Here is a 22,264-nt window from a genome sequence, read left to right as displayed (position 1 = left end):
TTCAGTGCAGTTTTTGGCAGTATTGGTGTTCACAAAGACATCAGACATTATTTTCTGTGGATCTTGAAAGTTTGATCATAATGCTAAAAATCGTTGACAATATGAGACTCCCTGTTTTAAAAAAGCTGCCAGTCAATTATATAAGCATTTTCTTCAAATCTGACCTTAAATCTGATGACAGAATGGGGTTCCCCATATATGAAAACTTAAAAATAAGTCTTATTTTCATATTCATACCTTGTTTAGTCAAAAAGAAAAGGGATTGCGAGATTTTAACCTGGTGTCGGCGGCCATATTGGATTTTGCCCGTTTGAGGCATTTCCGTACATTTTTGCGCCCGGTATACAGCAGATTTGGATTCAGCACCCTTGAATACCCCTTAATCAGTTGTATACCAAAAATTAACATGATTTGCCTTCAGGACCTTAAATAAGCACATTTTCTGAAATTCTGCCTAGACTATAAGCGACTTAATCTCTCTCAATGGATGTTGCGCAGACAGTTTACATTACATTTTTGGCTCAAGACAGTTGCTTTTATAATAAAAGTTAATCTTGAAGACGACACATTAGGCTACTCTCTGTACTGCCAAACCACCAGACTGTCCCAGGCCAGTTGACATCGCACAGACAGCGAGATGCATCATTTACAGTGTATTATGTTTTCAAAAACGTATGTGAAGCATGAATCCACGTGCTGTAACAAGCACTGGGCAAACGTCGATTGTTCAATAACGCGCCTTTTTTCGACACGGAACTGTTTTGGATGTGGACAAACGCAAGAAGAAACGAATGAACAATGTAATGCCTATCGGATAACACGAGTCACAAGTGCGCTGAGTGGGATAGCTAAATTGTAGCACAATAGTCCCTTTCTTGCTATTACCATATGTGGATTACACATTGGAATTTGGGACCATGATTGCGGAAACGCGTGGATTACAGTTAGAGGTTGGGATACATTCTGCGGTCAAGACAACGCAAGGTAAGGGCACTGGGATATTGCTCCCTATAATTGACACAGTTGTCAACCACGGAGTAACGTAGGTGGTTGAGTGATCTTTGGTCGCTGCCTATTCGTGTTTGCTGCGGTATTAGGCCTACTAATATCACAAACATTTGGATTGTATTTTTAAGTGCATGATGGATGCGTGGGGGAGACCCCCTTGGCTTGGTTACAGAATTGTTGCTTACCAATATCACATCCCCCCCAAACCCCCACTGTGCCTGCTCATTCGTTTCTCAGCCTTGAGTTTCTGGACTGTACGCCTATTGTTTTATGAGTCAATATTTCGTTTTGCACAAATGGAGCACCCTCGGTTAGATTTTCAAAGTGGTTGGAAAGATTAGACCATTCTTTATTTGTGATTGGCAATGCAGATCATGATTTTCGTGTTAGGGTTAAAAAAACCCTGATTGGGCCATATAGGCCTAGGCCTACTTTCATGTGAGATAGGCCAGGTTAAACAACTGAACATTCAATTAGCCTACTTCATGAGAAATTATGAGCCTACTGAATGGAATGGGCTATATTTGCCCAGGTCTTTCTTCATAAAGTTTCATAAAATGAACTGTAGGGACTAGTTATCATAATAACTAAATTGCATTTCCTCACCGGAAATGCTGGTGTATGCGTGCTCTTAATGCATTCATTGCCCTTCATGCATGTGTTGCCCTGCATAGCCACAACACTGTCTAAGGTGACTTGTTTGTTCCATTAGGTTTCCATGGATTCTGTGACATTATGTTGTATTGGTAGGCTATGTGACAATGACTGAAGTGCCATCCAAAAATGGTCTGGCCCGAAACCGAAACCGAATCAATCCGAAACAGAAATTCTGGCTCCGTGGCTGCCCCGTCCAGGGGTCCCCAACCTTTCTGGGTCTGAGGGCTACCAAGGGCTATCCGTGGGCTACCGAGGGCTACCCGAGTTATACTTTTGTTCAAAATCCTCTACTGATGTCTTGGCATCATTCTCAAATCACACTATTATTGAATGATAATTTACTTATAGGTTATAAAGAATAAATAATTTCATATTTAAATCAAGAAAAACATTAACTGTGATTAAATCTGGTAGTCGTCACTGTTTATCAACATCCTTGGTGGGCACCTGAAAGAAAAAAAGCGTGAAAGCCCATTGGGAAACTCCAACTCCCATTGTCATTGTGACACAGCACTCCACAGCACACAAGTGAACACGCCCCCCCAGAAAACAGCCAATAAGGGCCAAAACATACCAAGGCGGAACAGAACGGTCGCAGGACGGACGCGGTCTTTCTGCTTAGTTTTGGCCGGCGTGCTTTTCTCTGCCTTGCACACTGACAGCGTCGGCGTGCGCGGCCAGTCCTGTTCAAAACCCTCCTCACAGCTAAAGCTAGCATGCTACTTTGCCATTCATTTGAATGAGACACCGCCGGTCGCCGGCGTGAAAAATACGCTCGAGTTCTGCAGTGAGTCCAATATGTATTTGATCCCTTGCTGGTTTTGTTGGTTTGCCTACTAACAAAGATATGATCAGTCAATACATGTTATGATAATATGTATTCTAATATGGAGAGATTGAATATCAAAAAGAAAATCCAGAAATTAACTGAAGAGAATATATATTAATTTATTTCTATTTCATCGAGCAAAATAAGTATTTGATCCCCTGCCAACTGATTACAGTTCCGGGCCCACAGACCAGATGGGCACTTCCGATCAACTTGTCATCTGAATTAAAGACACCTGTACATACTAACATGCATAAAAGACACATTGAATCAGCAGAATCAGTTCATAGTATGAGTGAATCAGTCACACTCCAACCTCACCAGTATGGGAAAGACCAAAGAGTGGTCAAATGATATCAGGGACACGATTTTAGACCTGAACAAAGATTAAATGGGCTGCAAAGCCACAAGAAAGAGACTGAGTATTAATGACCCAGCTGTTGATGCATTTCTTCCAAAATGTGAGGAATACAACATGACTATCCATCAGCCTGTCTGGGGTTCTATACAAGATTTGACCTTTTGTAGGGATTTGATAATCATGAGAACAGAAAGAAATCACCCTAGAGCTGTACGGGATGAACTAGGCAATGATATCAAAGCTATTGGGACCAAAATCACTGAGAAAACTACTGGTAGCACTTAATGCCACAGAGGTTTAAAATCATGTAGTGCACACATGGTACCTCTACTTCAGAAGGAACCTGTGCAGTCCCACTTGAGGTTTGCCAACGGACATCAGACTGGTTTAGGATATGATAAGGAGGTGCTGTAGCCAGATGAAACCAAAATCAAGCTGTTTGGCATTATCACAATTCAATGTGTTTTGAGAAAGAGTACTGCTGTCTATGATCCCAAGAACACCCTCCTCACCATCATGCATGAAAGTGGTATCATTATGGTTTGAGGGTATTTGTCTGGCCAAGGCACAGGACAACTTCACATCGTCAACGAATGGATGGAGGGAGACATGTAATGTGCAATCCTGAGTGCAAACGTCCTTCCCTCCACCACTACACTGAAGGGTGGGCCATTTTTGGATCTCCCAACATGACAATAATACACAACATACAGTCAAAGCAACGAAGGAGTGGCTCAATAAGAAGCATATTAAAGTCGTGAAGTGGCCTAGATAGTCTCCAAATATTAACCCTATAGTAATTCTATGGAGAGAACTGAACCTCCCATTTACCAAGCTACAGCCACAAACTATTAATGTTTTAGAGATAATGTGCAAAGAAAAATGAGCAAAAATATTTTCTACTATATGCACCAACATTGTCATCAACTAAAAGAAGCATCTGACCTCAGTGCTAGACAACTAGGACTTTGCCACAAAGCACTTTATCTTCTTTAGCTAGAGGGGTCAAATACTTATTTGCCTAAATTAAATACAAATAAATTAAAATATATTATTTTAAGCTATTCTCTGGAATTTGTTTTTGATATTCTGTCTCTCCATGTTTGAATACATATTATCATAAATTTATAGACTGATCATGTCTTTATTAGTGGGCAAACCGGCAAAATCAGCAAGGGATCAAATACATATTGGACTCACTGTATTTTCCAAATGCAGCGCGGCGCGGAGCCGGCTCCCGCGCCGCTGACGCCCGACTACCGCCGGTTGGTGTGTAAGGACAGATATGTTTCAATGTATTTTCACCGACGCCGGTAAAAAAACGCGGCCGTTCCGCGACGCTTTACCGCCTTGGTGTGTAAGACCCCTAATCGAATACGCCCCCCACGTGGAGGACGCTCATGACAATGACGTACACATCTGCGCCAGAGCCATTGGTCAGTGCTATGTTGTTGTTGAGTAACTGCCAGCGATTGGGTGAGAGGTGTCCAATAATTTCAAACCATAACTGAGTGCAAACTTCCTGCTTCCTGCAATCGCTTCAAAGCAAACAAGTGGCAGACCATGAATACGAAATTAAATGGTAGTATTATGGGATGGTCAGGACTAGGCTACACCCGTGAAAGGGGGCAGCCCTCAGTGGCGCCCCATGGGGAGCAGTGCGGTGGGACGGTACCATGCTCAGGGTACCTAAGTCATGGAGGAGGATGGGGGAGAGCACTGGTTGATCACTCCCCCCACCAACCTGGCGGGTCGGGAGTCGAACCGGCAACCTCTGGGATGCAAGTCTGACGCCCTAACCGCTCACCCATGACTGCCCACAACCTCAGAAGCTCCTGGAGGGCTACCTGGCGCCCGCGGGCACAACGTTGGTGACACCTGGCGTGCTCTTTTCCAGATAGTTTGTTGGCTTCTTGGGTTTGGGTGCCCTTTAGTCCAAGGTAAAGTACTTCCAGGATAAAAAAATGAGAATAAAATCTCTAAGGCACTCCAAATTAAAATGTCTTTATTAATATGACAGGTCCTACATGGACATATTAAAAACAAGGCCATTTTAATTCATGATTACCTAGGGGTATCTTTCATTAGGGCTTTCCGTATCTTAGATTGGCGGCAGCTGTAGCCTGGGGTGTTCTACACTGTTAGTAGTCGTCATCCAGCCTTTCCTGGAGGTGACTGCCGTGGTGTGTTATTCTGTTGTTGAATGTATTTAATGTGAATTGTTATTGTAAGCGGTATTACAACGCAAACATTAAGATCTTATCGTATTCTCAAGTGGTGAAGTGAAGGATGCAATATGAAACGCAGCATGGTAGAAAAAATGATTGAGAACTTGCAAGGAACTTGTCTGAAAAGCTCAAAATTCACCATTTAGGAGCGTTTTGTTAAAAAATTCTCATACGGGAAACCATGCCCCCAGACCCACCTAGTATGGCTTGGGTACAGGGTATCAGTGTCCCCTGTTATAAAGACCAGAAATCGCCACTGTCTAAGGGCCAAAACATACCAAGGCGGAACGGAACGGTCCCGGGACGAACGCGGTCTTTCTGCTTAGTTTTGGTCGGCATGTTTTTCTCTGCCTTTCACACTGACAGCGTCGGCGTGCGCAGCCAGTCCTATTCAAAACCCTCCCCACAGCCAAAGCTAGCATGCTACTTTGCCATTCATTTGAATGAGACACCGCCGGTCGCCGGCGTGAAAAATACGCTCGAGTTCTATTTTCCAAATGCAGCGCGGCGCGGAGCCGGCTCCCGCCCTGGTGTGTAAGACCCCTTACAGCCACTGCAGGGGAGGTTTCCTACAATTATAGGTCTGAGAGGGACAGATTTTCCCCTCCGGCCCCCGCACACTCCCACCAGTTTCGGTGCAGCTCCTGCCCGCACCAGCATCATATACAGCAGTGTTTCCCAACCTTTTTTGTCCCGCGTACCCCCTAGGCCTCTTCGTTGTGCCATGAGTACCCCCTAATTCATTTTCTATATCATTTTCTCTGTCCTGATGTGGCTGCTCCATACATTTGTAATAATAATAACACTTCCAAGTACCCCCTGCAGTGTGCTCGCGTACCCCTAGTGGTACATGTACCCCTGGTTGGGAAACACTGATTTACAGTATATAATATTTAGTCCTGCTCCCGCCCTGCAATCCAGCATTTTTCACCAAGTGCTTGTTGTGCTTCCATTATACCCTGCCAGAGATACCCTCCCAATGTGTGCACTGATTGCCCAACAGGCCTACTGTAGGTTAATAGAAAGNAAAACCAGTGTAATGGGATGCGGTGGTTAGTGTGGCAGGTTCTCATCATGTGCTGTGTCTAGAGAAAGCTCCGTCATGTAAGAGGCTGTGGAACTCAAGGGGTTGTCATGGGTTGGGTGTTAACACTGCCATGGGTAAAGTAACTTAACAGGAATTTGTTGTAATTAACAGAGAAGCCAACGTTGACGATCACCATCCCCGTCCGCAGGGCCTGTGGGTACTGTTTTGTCGGGCATACGGTCATGTGGACGTTCTTCGTTAGGTTGCACAGTCACCTGTCTTCATGTCATGAATGGATGTACGGCTGTAGCCACCACCCCATCAGCCAACTAAATAGGCTACGAGGTCAAAATAAAATCCCTTAAATGCGCATGAAAATGAAACCAGCATGCTATGAGTTGTAAATTCTATGGAAGAATTAATAGCCTAGGCTATGTTAGAATCTTCTCTCATGTTCGAGACTTTTGACATTTGTCTGGAAGAACTTTGCATGCCACCCTGTGAACGATCATCCAGTGTAGCGCAAACTCCTGAAGCTAAGCTAACATACCATATCTTCCCCAATAAAAAATACACTATTTGGCACTTTCAAGATACAAATTTTTATCATAAAAAAAGAGTACTGTATATAATGCAAATTCTCTCTGCAGGATTCCAGATAACATGCCAATCTCCCACTCCCGCAACCACACGTCTCCATTCCCTCCAGCTCCCGCAAGAGACAGATATTGCCCGTGGAGTCCTGTTCCGTTGCAGACCACTACCTACCATTTCTAATTTTTGTTTTGATTTTAGAAAAACGCTTTTGATGTGTTTAAATGTTATGCGACGCTGTGGATGTCTTTAATGTAATTAATAAGCTGTAGGCCTATATTTTTCTTCATATAGTTAAGATACTGTCTAAGATACCATCACATGACTAGCATTATAGCATGATTATTTTTCCTTAAATGAAAAACATTAACATTTTTGTTTCTTTTCCTCTTGTATAATACTGTTTAACAGGACAACTACTGCCTCAACTAGAGTTCAGAATTGTACTGCTGGGATACACGCTGTCTGGAAAAGGTTCATCAGGAAACACTATCCTGGGCAGAGAGGCATTTGACCTGAAGAGAACCACTCAGTGTGTGACGAGACAGGGAGAGGTAGCTGGCAGACAGCTCACTGTAGTTGAAGCTCCTGGCTGGTGGGTAAATGTAAACCTCAAAAACACAGCTGAGCTCCCTAAACAGGAGAATATGCTCAGTGTGTCTCTGTGTCCTCCAGGACCCCACATCTTCCTACTGCATGTACGATTAGGTAGTGCTGTAATACAAGCAGACATAGATAGCATGCTGGAACATGTTAATCTCCTAACTGAGCGAGTGTGGAGTCACACTATGTTGCTGTTTACCCATGGAGACTGGCTGGGAGACACACCCATTGAGCTGATCATAGAGAGTGAAGTGGCCCTGCAGTTTCTAGTAGAGAAATGTGGGAACAGATATCATGTTCTCAACAATATGGAAAGAGATGATTGTCAGGTGCTAGAGTTGCTGGAGAAGATTGAAGACTTGGTGGCAGGAAACGGAGGCCAGCACTTTGAAATTGACAATAACAAAGTCCTGGCAATCCAGAAGAAGAGAAGACATCTCATCAAAAGAGCAGAGGACAGAGAGGAATCAATTCACAAACAAAGGGATGTAATCCAATTTGTTATGGGTATGTTTCAGTTTGTTACCTTTCTTGGAAGTGAAGAGTATTGGCATGTTCATTCTCTTACCATACATACGTCAAATTAACAGTTAAAAAGTGCACTATTGTGAACCTTTAGCCCTATTCTGAATTTTCTGCAATGAAGTACTACAGTGGTCCTCACCATTTTTTTTTATGTTTGCTGCTGGCTCGGTTACAGAACAGAACACATTTGGACATGCCCATAGGCGGCCATTATCAAGCTCATTGAGAAAAAAATCCAAATAATGGAGACAGCAGCAAACATAAAAAATGGTGAGAACCTCTCTACTGTTTTGCTGACAATAGAGCTCGCAAGCTGGTGACATCAAGTTGTATGTGGTGGATTAGCATTTTAACAGCATCAGTTTCCTAAAGAAATTCCCACCATGTTACAAGCCAGAGGGATACAGGTTTGCCAAAAATACAAAAGACAGACATTAACAACGAACACTACATGGATGTGTTTAATGAAACATAAAGATAATCAAGTAATCTTGCTATTCCTTGGCTAATAGGGAATTTTTGAAAACTACATTTCACGTGAGCTAAAAGGACTTCCAGCTGTAGGGACGAGGTCATCCCTATGTTCCCTGGGTCCTATGTTCCCACCAACCGGGGAACTTATGTCGCATTGAGCTTCCCAATATGCAACCAGGAGGAAGCTACCTCCCACTTGAAAGCGTTATAACCAGCAAGTCAAACTTGAACTATTTCTATCACTGTGCACCCATGCTGTGCACTGTCATTGCTGTGTTGACGATTTCGAAGTCGGGGTACTTCAATTTGGCCCCAGCTCGTGACTTGTACATTCCGCTTTAACAGGCGTTCCACTGCATTTCAGCATGTAGGAGGTCAGAAATATCCCATCTCCCACCCTCGGGGAATGCACCATTAGGACCCTTTTTTCAAAAAAAGGTTCTATGTTCCCCGCTGCTTCCAAGAAGACTCCTGCCACAGGCAAAGCGCAGGTTGTTGTTGCACCTCTGACAGGTTTAGTTATGTTTAGGTCAGGGCACAAATTTACAATTCAGAAACATTGCATTACTGACAGGTTAGGTTTAGGGATGGGTTTTGGGAAGGGGGTCAGCCCAATGTTCCCACGGCCCATTGGTCCCACAGCCCATTGATCCCACATTGCTAAGACTTTTGCGTTTTTTCAAAATTAGGCCCAATGGTCCCACAGCCCATTGGTCCCACATCACTAAGATTTTTTAATTTAATTTTAGGTCCGTTGGTCCCACAGTCCATTGGTCCCACAGTCCATTGGTCCCACATCACAAACACTTCAATGGGCTGTGGGACCAAGGGACCCACTAGTTTGACGCCCTCTCGGTACTTCACATGGTAATCAAACATTTCAAACAAGCAATTTAAGGTTAGGTTTAGGGTTAAGGTTAGGGTTAGGTTTAAGGTAAGGGTTAGGGTTAGGGTTAGGTTTAGGGTTAAGGTTAGGGTTAGGGTTTAGGTTTAGGTTAGGTTTAGGGTCGTATGACGTAAGCGGTAAGTACCGAAAGGGCGTCGAATTAGTGAGTCCCGTGGGACCAATGGGCCTAAAAATTCAAATAAAAAAGCAATGTGGGACCAATGGGCTGTGGGACCAATGGACTGTGGGACCAATGGGCTGTGGGACCAATGGGCCTAAATAATGAAAAAAAGTCTTAGTGACGTGGGACCAATGGGCTGTGGGACCAATGGGTTGTGGGACCAATGGGCTGTGGGACCAGTGGGCCGTGGGACCAATGGGCTGTGGGACCAATGGGGCGTGGGAACATCGGTACGCTCCCTTGGGAAGGGCACAATTTGAAAACTCGTAAACATACAATGCGGGGAACATAGAGTCCTTCTTTTAAAAAAGTGTCTTACCGGTATGTTCCCCGGTGGAACATAGGACCCTGGGAACATAGTGTAGGACCCGTAGGGACTAGTCACATAAGCAAATTTCAGCTTGATGGTAAGTATTGAAATTACATGTATATTACTAAACCAAGGCGTTTGGACCTAATACTGTTATGGCATTTTTAAAGTTTAATCAAAAGACTGTTGTCAGGAGTGAAAACAATATGTATCAGGGCTTGTTTAGCTATATTTCCAAAGTCTTGTACGCGAGTATAGTATGTGGCGGCTACCATAGGTTACCATGGACAGGACACAGTGAAAATCCATACAAATCTCCCTCGTGTAGTCTGCCCGTTTTCCCGCTTTGGCATGTTGATAGCAACATTGTTTATGTTAGCTTTTGACGCCAAATTATCAACCCTGTCATCCCTACAGTCTATTTTTAACATCCTCCATAGAATGCCTGCGGTCGCTAATCGTGTATTTTCACCCAGACCTTATTTGAGACTGGACACCATTCATTATGCTGATGTTTGGGACCATCATGGCATTAAATGATAACAAAGACTAAATACTTCAGGTTGATTTGCGAATTCTATTCGGAAAAGGGGCTAAATGTTCAAAATAGCGCACTTGTCTTTTAAGAGTCAGTTTTTTTCTGGATTTACATGTGCCTGTTTAAACATGTGAGATTTGATTAATATGGAAGGCAATATTTACTAGTTTCAGAAAGCAGTGAGTTTCCCAGTGGCAATATTCACAATATGTTCTCATCAGAGTATTTCTTGAGCTAATTGAAAGCCAATGCCACTTTTTGAACATTCAGGATATATTATTATCAACGTTTGGTCATAAAAGTTTGTTAAAATGTGTTGAAACCTATACACAAATGCAGCATATCTGCCATATTACTGCCTATCAGCTTTATTTAGTCAGAAAAATAAATGTGCATGAACATATGGAACCCTAGGTACAATACCTGATTAACAGTAATCAATCAGATGCATGAAAAATACAACAAAAAGGATTTTAAGTGTGCTGACTTCTCACTTTGAAAACTACAGTTGACCAATTATTCACCAATGAACATAGACAGGCAGCTATTAAGAATAATAATAACAACAACAAAAATCTTTTGAAAACCTTGTAAACGGCGATGGAATGTGTTCAGAAATTTGAATGCACCTAACTTTTGTGCTTGTACACCCTAGAAAAAAAGTTGGGTGCACCAGTGCAACCAATGCAAAAAGTTAGTCTAGAGCCCTGCATATAACTGCCATTTGATGGTCAGGTCAGCCACTGAAATTGATGTTATCGTAACAATGAATTTTCAATTTTACAGGTGCCGGGCTGCCTCTACCACAGGTACGAATCCTGTCTCTCCAGTATATGGAGGAGTTATTATTTTCAGACCCAAATGGTGAGATGCTTTCAGACGGAGTAACACTTCAGTCTGAAACAAAACATTGTTCCATTGAAGACCAAGACATCACTACAGTCCTAGTCAAAATGTCCCAAAGTGCAAACACTCTACAGGAGACCAAAGATGCGTTTGTGTCCACCCTATCTCTCTGTGATCCTGGGCCACATGCCATCTTCTTGGTAGTTGAGATGTCCCTTCACTTCTCTGAAGAAAATAGAAGACGGCGACAGATACACTTAGAGCTGCTTGGAGAAAACGTTTGGGACCACGTCATAGTTGTGTTTGTGTCAAAGGAGTACCACTTAGCATACAAGCTGTACGAGAGGATTGAGGAGTACATTGAAATGGAGGGGGAGGCCCTACAGTGGCTTGTTGAGAAATGTGGGGGCAGATATATCTGTCGAAAAGATAAGAGCATGTCAGATGAACTCAAGAGAATTGGTGAGATGATGCTTGTAAACGGAGGCAGATATTTCCGGTACGAGGAGGGCAGAACCAATCAAACCACAGCAGCAACAGCAGACTGGAGGCGGGAGCAGATGCTGGAACTGAAGAAGAAGGAGGATGAGCTGGCTCAGAGAAGGAGGACATCCCTACAGTGTGAGTAAAAATGTGTTGAGATTGGGATATCCCTATGAAATCAGACTATTCATGAGGCTTGAGTGTCAAATTTTTAGGGTAGAAAGTTGTGTATTTCTGTTTAAAAAATGTCTTGTTCAGGCCTTACAACTGAAGTCTATGTAGAAATATGTTTCCACATCTATTCCATGTGTAAGAAGTCAACTTAACAGAATGCAGGAAATTGCACCTAAAAATACATAGCTTAGTTCTCACCGACGGTGCATGTGTGTACACAAACTACCCATTAACATGCTCTTCTCGAGTCAGAAAATAAATAGTGCAAAATATTGCAACTCACCACCAACGGGGGCAACCAGCCATTCCGACATACCGCCATTCCGACAGTATTTAATTGTCATTCCAAGCCATTTCGAGTCATTTTGCCATTGTTGCAAGTACGTAAAGGCGAGTGAACAACGTTCTAACTCAATTGGCATTTGCAACAATGTTGCTACATGAGCGGAAGTGGAGAGAGTGACAGCACAATTACAGGATTAGTGCATAATTTAGTGTGTCATTTTGTCACGGTCCAAATGCCCTTACATATAGGGTCTGAAAAAAGTTGCTGCAAGCTGGAAAAATGTTTTTTTTTTGCAATGAAAAGTCAATGTCGGAATGGCGGTATGTCTTAATGGCGGTATGTAACCCCACCAACAAATTCCTTCAAAAACGTTTTCTATTGATCTCTAAAGAGAGAGTATAGTCTAGAATCTGTGACCCATCAATGCGAGCTGCCATTGATTGTATTGTGTATTGTGCCCCAACTCTGTCCCCTGCTGTACGCACGGATTTCATGTGTACTAAGAGTGCGTATGCGTACGCTACTAAGGGGCAGAAAGGCTTCTACAGTAACATAAAACCATTATAAAGCTATGTTTAAATCTATATCTAGGCCTATTCATTTTAGTTAGTCTACTAATTGGTCTGTTGTCAGCTGTTGTCAGTTGTGTAAAAGCAAAAACCTTTGGTGTATAATATTGTTTCTTACTGCTTATACTACAACGCTTCACCAGAGACGGTTTCGTTTCGCGCTGTAATGTGCAACATTCTAGAATGAAATGAGCCCACTGAAGTCTGGCGATGGCTCTGCCTCGGCTCTAAGAGTGAAGATAATCTTCAGTTTTCACACTTAAAAAAACCCAAAAAAAAACGTTTTAACGTCATTTCTTGTTACGGAAGTAGTCATGGAAAATCATGGAATTTTATATCTGAATTAGAGTGGGAACCCTGAAGTTACTAGTTTTAAAACGAGTAATTACTGTAAGTTTGTAATCTGGTTGTTGGGGAAATGAATGCCTTTTCCAGTTTATAAAATCCCCTTCTACACCTTATAACCAAACCCCTTACATTTCCTAGAAAACACATGCTTTCTGCTGGTGTAAAAATCATCCAGATCCCATAACTAACTCAGCATCTTGTAATTTAGCTTTTCTGTCAAGTTATCTACAGCATAAATAGAAAACAGAGCTAATTTCTGCCCCTCACATGCTCAATTGTTAGCATGGCGCAGGGCCGGTTCTGGCTTATTTGGTGCCCTAGGCGAGTTTGATTTCTGGCGCCCCCCCCCCCAAAAAAAAAAATCTTTCTTATACCTCACAGAACACAAGACTAATATCCTTAGTAAGCTTAACTAAATAGCATCAAGAACAATAACATTTGCATGTAAAATGCATGTGTAGACAATAAGCCTACCAAGGAGGTCTGCATTGATCTACACTATCTACAGCATCACAAAGCATGGCAGCATAACAATTTTAATAAGTTACACATTTGTGCTGTCTTCCAAACCAATTTCATTTCTGGACTGGAAATAGTGGTGCATTTGTGAGTAGGAGAATGAGAAGGGGGCTATCTATGTGTTTGGAGGGACAGGGTGAGAGAAAGGGAGAAGAGCTGTCACGCTATTGAATTTCATAATATACAAAATATAGTAAATAGCCTCACTTGTCTGCTGTGCATGGTTCTGTTACATGATTAATGTAGGCTATGTCATTCTGGTCTGGAAATTAATGTTTTTTTAAGCTTACAACAAGCAGGTAATTCATGTGGATGGAAGGAGATATGGCAGCTAAAATTGTTTTAAACATTGCACCAGTCTTACTTTACATTGCTTGTCAACCTAAGCAAGTATTATGATATCAGGTGGGTGTTAGTGAGTAGTGAGTAGGCTACTAACAGCTACTTTACTGGATTTCATTGCTTGGCATACTTGGCTAATGTTAGCATGCTAACTAGCGATTTCTCTGATCAAAAACAAAGCTCTTTTTCTCTCTAATTCCAAATAGTAACCTCATAACTATTAGGCTTTCCATAATCACAAACGGTTGCTGATTAAATCACATAGTTCCAAAACACCCTCTGAAACTCCTGCATCATGCAATGAGTGGTTTAATGAGAACATAATCTCCATCCAGCAGAGCAGCACTACTGTTTGCGCTTGCCCCCTGTCTCTCGAGTGAGTCTCCAAATTCAAAATAGACCGCACGCTGTCACTCGTCCCGCCCCCTTTCTCAGAACTGTCTGTTTATTGGTTCACAGACTTCCCAGAGACAGTTGGAAGAGATATTACTATTGGCTGAGGGGCGCTTTGCCGTGAGGAGCGCTTTCGCCACTCTTTGTTGATTGCGACTTCATAAAAAAACTTCATATCGCAAAATTACGCATAGGAGAGCGCCATTTCGGCGCCCCTTCTTCACATGGCGCTCTAGGCGACCGCCTAGCCGGCCTATGCTAAAAACCGGCCCTGCCATGGTGATGTAGCTATGAAATCCATCAATATTGATGAATATTTTTGCCCAGAGTTCCAAAGAGTGCATCAAGTTACTCCCAGAATAACCAACCAGAAACAAACTTGTAATGACTTTTTTGTTTCTTTCTAGTGGAAAGTGAGGATGTAAATCAAGGAACGTACGACACACACATCTCAGACAAAGCCGTAGAAGAAGGCTCTGTGCTATCAGTAGCAAGGAGCATTATTGAACCCCCCAGGAGTGAGTATGGTACTGTAGAGGTACCCGCTTTTTCTCTGGTTAGTTATCATATGATGATTAAATGAAAAGGAATGTGTTCATTTGGTGGGTGGAGATGACTGTTCTGATATATCATCAGTCTAAAAAGAATATCTGACACAGTATCTGAAGTAGCCTGGTCCTGACCATCCCATAATACTACGATTTCATTTCGTATTCATGGTCTGGAGGTTGTTTGATCTGACACGATTGCAGGAAGCCGGAAGGACAATCTCGGAAAAATCAGAATTTAACTTTTAAGTTGTTGAACAAATGTGTCTGACGTCTATCTATGGTGATGTAGGACTGTTTAGGACCGTTTGTCAGAACACCGGCGCAAATCCTACCGGTCAACATCGCTCCACAGAAAACAGATACCAGACGTAGTGCGGAGCCAAGTCTCTTGGCGGAAGTACGTAGGATGGCGCGCGAGGCTGTATCTGAAGCCCCCCCAGAAGAAGGCTGTGGCTTATCGGTTGCCAAGAGCATTAAAGGGACAGTTTGGTCAATTTCAACATGCAGTTGTATTGCTCACGCTACCCTTGACTTGTCAGTACCTGTTGATGTCACATTTTTCGGCTCAGCCCTTTCCGAGATATGAGCAATTCTAATGGGGGCAGCGTTTGTTTACATTTTTAGAAAATGAAACATAGGCCAACTCCAAATATTTTCCCAAAAGGTACTGCTGTTAGCTAGTTGTCTGCTGATGTTTTATAACCTTTTGGATGTTTTTGGGAATAAATAAAAATGTTTTTTTGAAATGTAAACAAAGAGCTGCCCCCATTACAATGACCAGGATCTCGGAAACGGCTGAAGAAGAAGAAAAAAAAAAATCTCAGGCACTGACAAGTCCAGGGTAGTGTGAGCATTACAACTGCATGTTGAAATTGACCAAACTGTCCCATTAAGGAGGGTCTAGCTCTTATGAGTTGGAATGTACATCAATGAAGATGATATGAATTGATCCCATCTGTGCTTTTCTTTCAGTGGGTGGAGATGACTTCTCATTCTACAGCCTACACATCTCAGACACAGCATCTGAAGCCCCCTCAGAACAAGATACCGGAATATCAGTAGCTAAGAGCATGAACATACCCCCTATGAGTATGTCAAGAACAGTTGGAATAAACATTTGCAAAGATACTGTATAACATGCTATGTTGAATGTGAAATGATTTGTGGAAGAGGATGAGAGGTCTGACTTAACTTCGGCATCTTTGTCGTCTGAAGCCCCTGCAGAGAGGGACTCTGGGATTGGCTCGCTAACGTCTGGAACACTGGAGAGAAGACGAATGGAACTCAAGAGATCTGAAGAAGAGAAAGTCGTCAGCTGCTCAATTCAGAGGGTGAATACAGAAGAGGAGATTATTAGATACTATTAAATCTTCTGGTTTTGTCTGATATGTGTCTTTCTTTCTTTCTTTCTTTCTTTCTTTCTTTCTTTCTTTCTTTCTGGGATAGGCTTGTATCAGAAAATGGCATGAACTATATAATTCTATAGGGTTGGATTATTTTCTTAATAATATTAGATTTGTTTTGGTTCTTCTAATATTGGGTTAGAAATGTTCATGACTTAAAACAATGCAGTTTAATATATAGTTTTATTGAAGCTTTTGATGACATGGTGAGAAGGTGAACTCTCCTAACCGTTTCACTATGTTTATAGACCTTACGAAGACTTTGTAGGCAATGGACATTTATTATCGTTTGACCAGCTGTTTGTGGGCATGAGCTAGTAAGTACAGTATGTGACATTAAGCACCCTTTTTGGGGAGTAATTGCCATGATGTCACTTCATGCAATGTACATATTTATTATAAATGTTTTACCTGACACCTAGTATTTCTGTGTATTTGTGAGTATTGCAGTATTTTTAGGATTGACCGACGTATGTGTGTTTTGATGATTTTTGTACTCTCCTGGGGCCTCATGTACGAAGCTCACTTACGGACAAAAAAGCTACTTAAGTTGTTTTCCACGGCCACGGTCAGATGTACTAAAACAGACTAGACGTGGAAAACTGCGGATCTCCACGCGAATTTCAGGGCTGCTGTGGAAGTTTCCGTAAGCGTGGAAGTTGCTGTAACTGGTGCATTGCGTCTTTGTGGCGGCACACAGAGGCATGCAGTGCAACTACATGTGCTGTAGCCTACGCGGTCTGAAATATTGCAGAGATGCAGCCAGTTAAACGTGGATTTTAATGATGAGGCATGTGATTTAAGAAAGAAGAAGAAGAAGAAAACCACCTCAATATTGTTGAGGCAGCTGGTTAAAATGAAGCGGACTCTGAAACTATTCCAGAATTACAACGATATTGGATGCCCATCAGCAGTATTATTTCAAGTATTTGGCAGCTATTAACCATTTAATATTTTCTGGATCTGCGATGTGTCTTCTCGCATTTGTTGGGAACGTCCTCACCGCAGTGCTGGTCTCTTTTAATAAGGCTACTGTAAAATTAGTCCATCAATTAACAGGTTATTTTAACCATTCGAACAAAACGTTGGACCATTCGTATAAGGCAGGGGATCTTTCGTCGAGGACGTTCCGTCTACCGCAAAAGCCTACGAAAGGTCCTTAAAATTGAACTAAAGATCCTTAGGTTTCAACTAAACGTCCCTTCAGCCTGCCTATATTAGAAATGTAAATCAGCTTTTTTAATGCTCATTTTAACGGGTTTTCTTCAGCCTGCCTATATTAGAAATGTAAATCAGCTTTTTTAATGCTCATTTTAAGGGTTTTGTTTATTTAAATATGTAAATCAGCTGTTAAGTTTTGTTTTTGTTGATTTAAACATGTAAATCTATAAATAAAATGTATTTACTCATTTTAACTGGTAGGGCTATGTTGTTGGTTTTTTAACGTTTACGTCGTTACATTTTTTGACAATTTACGTTTACGCCCTTACATTTTTTGACAATTATCTAGACAATATTTGAGAAGCTTTTTTTTCACGTCGTTACATTTCTTGACAATTTACGTTTACGCCCTTACATGTTTTGACAATTATCTAGACAATATTTGAGAAGCTTTTTTGTTCACTTTTACGCCGTTACTTTACTCCCATCTGCGGGCAGAGAGGCGGGACCAAGCACAGCCTGCTCGCTTTGAATCAAAGCAGTGCGGTTTAATGCGTCTAGAAGTAGGCTATTGACCCTTGTGCTCGCTTTGAATCAGAGCAGCGCGCGTCTAGGCTATAGACTATAGTGCATCTAGAAGTAGGCTATTGACCATTGAGCACATTGTCATGCAGCGAGTTTTCTGACTTTCCGGTAACTTTTTAGATGCGAAGCACCAGCAACAAGAGAAAGCTGTCTCCCGACACTTTGATGTTTCTGATTCTGAATGACAACAAATAGTTCCCGCATGAGCCAGAAAACAATATAGGTCCTAACAGTGTTGAAAACATTACAGAACCCATGCACCTGTGTTAAGTCCATGGCTACAGTAGAGAGAGAGAGAGAGAGAGAGAGAGAGAGAGAGAGAGAGAGGTTAAATCGCTACGTTAACACTGCACAGGAGCGCGTTCTCTCTCCGCCGCGTAAAGGTCTTTGCATGAACAAATGAAATGGTAATTGAATAATAGTTTGCCAGTATTGCAGGGTGTATTAAACCCAGTGTACGTTGGGGTGCAAGGGAGAGCAAGGAAGAGAGCAGCATCTGTGATTAACCACTTCGAAATGTGTGCGTAAAACCTGCTGTTAACCAGTGGGTTTTGTGAAGCTTGAAGTGTACCGCATTAAAAAAAAAGCTTTGTTTGATTTCGTGTTTGTATTTTACTTTGACGTTGCCTATAGTCCTCAGTTTATGGGTATTTTCAGTTGACCCCCTACACGTTTTCTTTCTGTCATGTAGGGTTTTTTTTAGATGCGAAACACCAGCAACAAGAGAAAGCGGTCTCCCGACACTTTGATGTTTCTGATTCTGAATGACAACAAATAGTTCCCGCATGAGCCAGAAAACAATATAGGTCCTAACAGTGTTGAAAACATTACAGAACCCATGCACCTGTGTTAAGTCCATGGCTACAGTAGAGAGAGAGAGAGAGAGAGAGAGAGAGAGAGAGAGAGAGAGAGAGAGAGAGAGAGAGAGAGAGAGAGAGAGAGAGAAGTTAAATCGCTACGTTAACACTGCACAGGAGCGCGTTCTCTCTCCGCCGCGTAAAGGTCTTTGCATGAACAAATGAAATGGTAATTGAATAATAGTTTGCCAGTATTGCAGGGTGTATTAAACCCAGTGTACGTTGGGGTGCAAGGGAGAGCAAGGAAGAGAGCAGCATCTGTGATTAACCGCTTCGAAATGTGTGCGTAAAACCTGCTGTTAACCGGTGGGTTTTGTGAAGCTTGAAGTGTATCGCATTTAAAAAAAGCTTTGTTTGATTTCGTGTTTGTATTTTACTTTGACGTTGCCTATAGTCCTCAGTTTATGGGTATTTTCAGTTGACCCCCTACACGTTTTCTTTCTGTCATGTAGGGTATTGTAAATAAATCGACCGTATTTTTTTTATCATTTTGATTTCGGACTTAATTTAGCCCTTCAATCACCCCTCTCCAATTGCAAACTTTACCCTGATAGAAGAGCATTCGCTACCCTGCACGTAGGCCTACTCGTTAAGCACTTATTGTCTGACTGATTTTGGCTGCTGCGAATAAGGTAGGTCTATCTTATAAAAAAGGGTCTGTCACCGTTTTGGCTGAAGGTTGATACCACGAACCAGATGACAATTGCAGTCTTGCCGCGGGTCTTGAACAGTGCGCTCTCTTTCCTATTCAGATTGCTTCTTCTGAGAAGGCAACTGGCTGCCGCAGGAGAGGGGAAAGGTGGCAATATTATCCACAAGCTTGTTGGATAAATTGTGTTTAGCCTATCGCAGATGAGGCTCTGGAATATTTTGTAGTGCATGGGACATTGACAAGGAAAGGTAGCTATGATATCCTCGTGAATAGGTCTTCGACTTTTCAAAATGCCTCCTCTCAACATTCAACATGTAAATGGGTTATTCTGTAGTCCAACGCTATCCTGGCAGGAGAGTCATTTGTTACAAATACTGCATACACACTCAGCAATTGTGTCTGTTGGTTTTTGTCCTCCAGGTCTTCATAAAATCATCTACCACCGCTGTGATAATTTGACTACACACCGCTGAACAGTTAACAGTTTTTTAGGCTACTGCATTGACAATTGCAGTCATGCCGCTTGTCTTGAACTGTCTCTGTGACAGCCAGATGAGAAGCGCAAAGGTGGGGGCTATCTGCGATCACGGAGGAAGGTGTCAATATCCACAACCTCACTGAATAAATAGCCTAACCCTTGAACTGTGGAGCAAATACATATTGCTTAGGTTCTTGAATACTTGGAATTAGCATGGAATTAATTTTCCATTAATAAGGAAACGTGTAAGATTCATCCTCAATCCTCCCCGATAATGTTTTTGTCATAGGCCTAATGTTAATGCCCTCCCCAACACATATCCCCAGTACAATATTGCGACACACGCTTGGCACAATGATAGGCCCACTAAATGAGTTCAATGTTCTTGCAACACTTTTCCCAAGAAAAGTCAGTTTTCATTTCGAGATTCCAGAGCAAATCAGCTGGTATTGCGCTGCTCGCTTGCTGGTCAATAAACGTTGAACTGAACCGTGTTGTGTGCGTGTGTGGCTATGTGTGTACCATCGTATGTCCATGATCGTCCGTGCTCTTATCATGCGAATGACATGTCATGCAGGCAAGGGCGTCCGTTTGATTTCAAAAGTGCTGGCCCGGACAATTACCATGAACCCGAGTAAGGTGTGAAAAGTGCTGGGTACAAGATAAGGCTACTTCCGATTTGAGGTTTCATGATAAATAGCCTAATAGCAGTGTTTCCCATACATTGAGGAAACTATGGCGGCCCACCATAATTTAAATTTGGCCGCCACAGTTTACGAATTTTTTTTTTTTTTAACGATTTCCGTTTTTGATAAAAACGATTTGAATTACGATTTCCTTCGCATTTTCCTGGAGTAAATACATCCTACAGAGAAAACCACAAGTGCTTGAAAGACAGAGCCTAGTTAAGCCTAGTTAAGTTGTAGTTAACTTGGGTTTGGGCAGGGACGCAGGAAGTGGGGTGCTCCGGGTGCTGGACATCATAGCCTTTCTACCTACTGCATCACTTGTGTATTAGGCCTACCCTAAATTCATTCATTTTTTCCTCATTATTATTCTAAAATAGAAACACGAAATATGAATATTTTCTATGCTATTTTTTAAATACTTATAAGTAGTTTGAAATGTGAATGCAATTTTGGTTTGAAATGAGTGATAAACTTTTAGACCCCAACCAGACCGGAACAGTGGTGTAGAACGGTGCAGCCAGTGACGCGGGAGAGATGTTTGTTTTGTTTAGCTTGTGGTGTCAAGGTAGTAATAAATGTGGTATTAACCGCGATATGTTGGGCATGCATCAACATACACGGTCTTAAACCCATTGGAGGAGCTAACTTGTTGTGAAGAGAAGTCTCATCACTTTGGTGATCAAACACGGACCAACTAAGCAAGGAATTAGGTGAATTTAAAGTGCGACGGGAGAAGGGAATGTCACCAAAATTGTGCATCGTGTCAGGTAAGAAGTGACTTTTGTTCCTTGCGGTGGAGATTGGATTCGTAGTAGCACATTGGTAGGCTAGGTCTTGCCTATTGCTGGTGAAGTCTATCTTAGCCTCGGAGTTTGCTATGGGGTGAATCTGTAGCACAGCCGATGTTGTGCGTGGCTTGTCTATCAACTGTTGCCAAAGTTGAATTGCCGCGGTGTGAAATGGCTGTGCTATTGTTAGATGTTTTGGACTTTTGTAGTGGTGGCGATTTGTTCCTTTTGCCTCTTGCTGCTGATTTGACCACCGTTTAGCCTATGGCCTACGTCAAATGCAAATTAAAGGTGGCTTTCACACTCCAGCAATGGCACGAGCTGCTTTGGCGCTTAGCCTACTTCTCTCGCCGATCACAGCACAAACTCTTTGGCCGTCAGAGTGTAATCACATACGGGAAGCAGTATGCCTGTCTGTCTGTCGTGCGTGCTTTTGTGCGCGACAGGGAGACAGGGCAGTTGTCCTGATCGTATGCATCTTGAGATACACACAGTCGCTAGCCTAGAAATCTAGACGCCCCTAGCGACCGCAAATTGAATTTGCTCCCGGGGGCAGTCTAGCGGACCCCGGTCGTTTTGCGAGGCTGAAAGTTAACCAATGACAGGGCCAATCAAATCGCGAGGGGGGCCGGGCTACTTAGTAAACAGGAAACTTTCTAAGAAGAAGCATGGTGTCCGTCCGTGCTACGTACAGCACGAAAGTGCACTTAATTTAAAAAGCCTGGATGATAAAACATTTCGTGTCTGACATGGATTGATGTAATAATACACCATGAACTTATCGGACACAAATAGATCACAACACAATACCATTTGATCATTCGATGTTTTAAACCAGCTCGGTAAGCTAAGTTGAGCATTTTACAGGACCAGATAGTCACACGCTATTATCAGACCACTACTGTAGGTGTAGAATGAA

General features: G+C 42.4%; 1 protein-coding gene across 1 annotated transcript in view; it reads left to right on the top strand.

The window, feature by feature from the left end:
- The window catches only part of LOC134466111 (GTPase IMAP family member 8-like), a 29,609-nt gene extending 13,687 nt beyond the window's left edge, over positions 1-15,922 (top strand). The window contains exons 4-7 of the mRNA XM_063220007.1: positions 7,116-7,814; positions 11,008-11,688; positions 14,589-14,699; positions 15,705-15,922. Coding sequence (XP_063076077.1) covers positions 7,116-7,814; positions 11,008-11,688; positions 14,589-14,699; positions 15,705-15,868 — 1,655 coding nt within the window. The 3' untranslated portion in view covers positions 15,869-15,922. The remainder of the gene's footprint in view (positions 1-7,115; positions 7,815-11,007; positions 11,689-14,588; positions 14,700-15,704) is intronic.
- The last annotated feature ends 6,342 nt before the right edge of the window (positions 15,923-22,264 follow it).

This window comes from Engraulis encrasicolus, chromosome 16 (genome assembly GCF_034702125.1).
Source record: "Engraulis encrasicolus isolate BLACKSEA-1 chromosome 16, IST_EnEncr_1.0, whole genome shotgun sequence".
In the NCBI taxonomy this organism is placed as follows: Eukaryota; Metazoa; Chordata; class Actinopteri; order Clupeiformes; family Engraulidae; genus Engraulis; species Engraulis encrasicolus.
The sequence above is the reverse complement of the archived record's forward strand: the minus strand, read 5'-3'. Positions and strand labels throughout refer to the sequence as shown.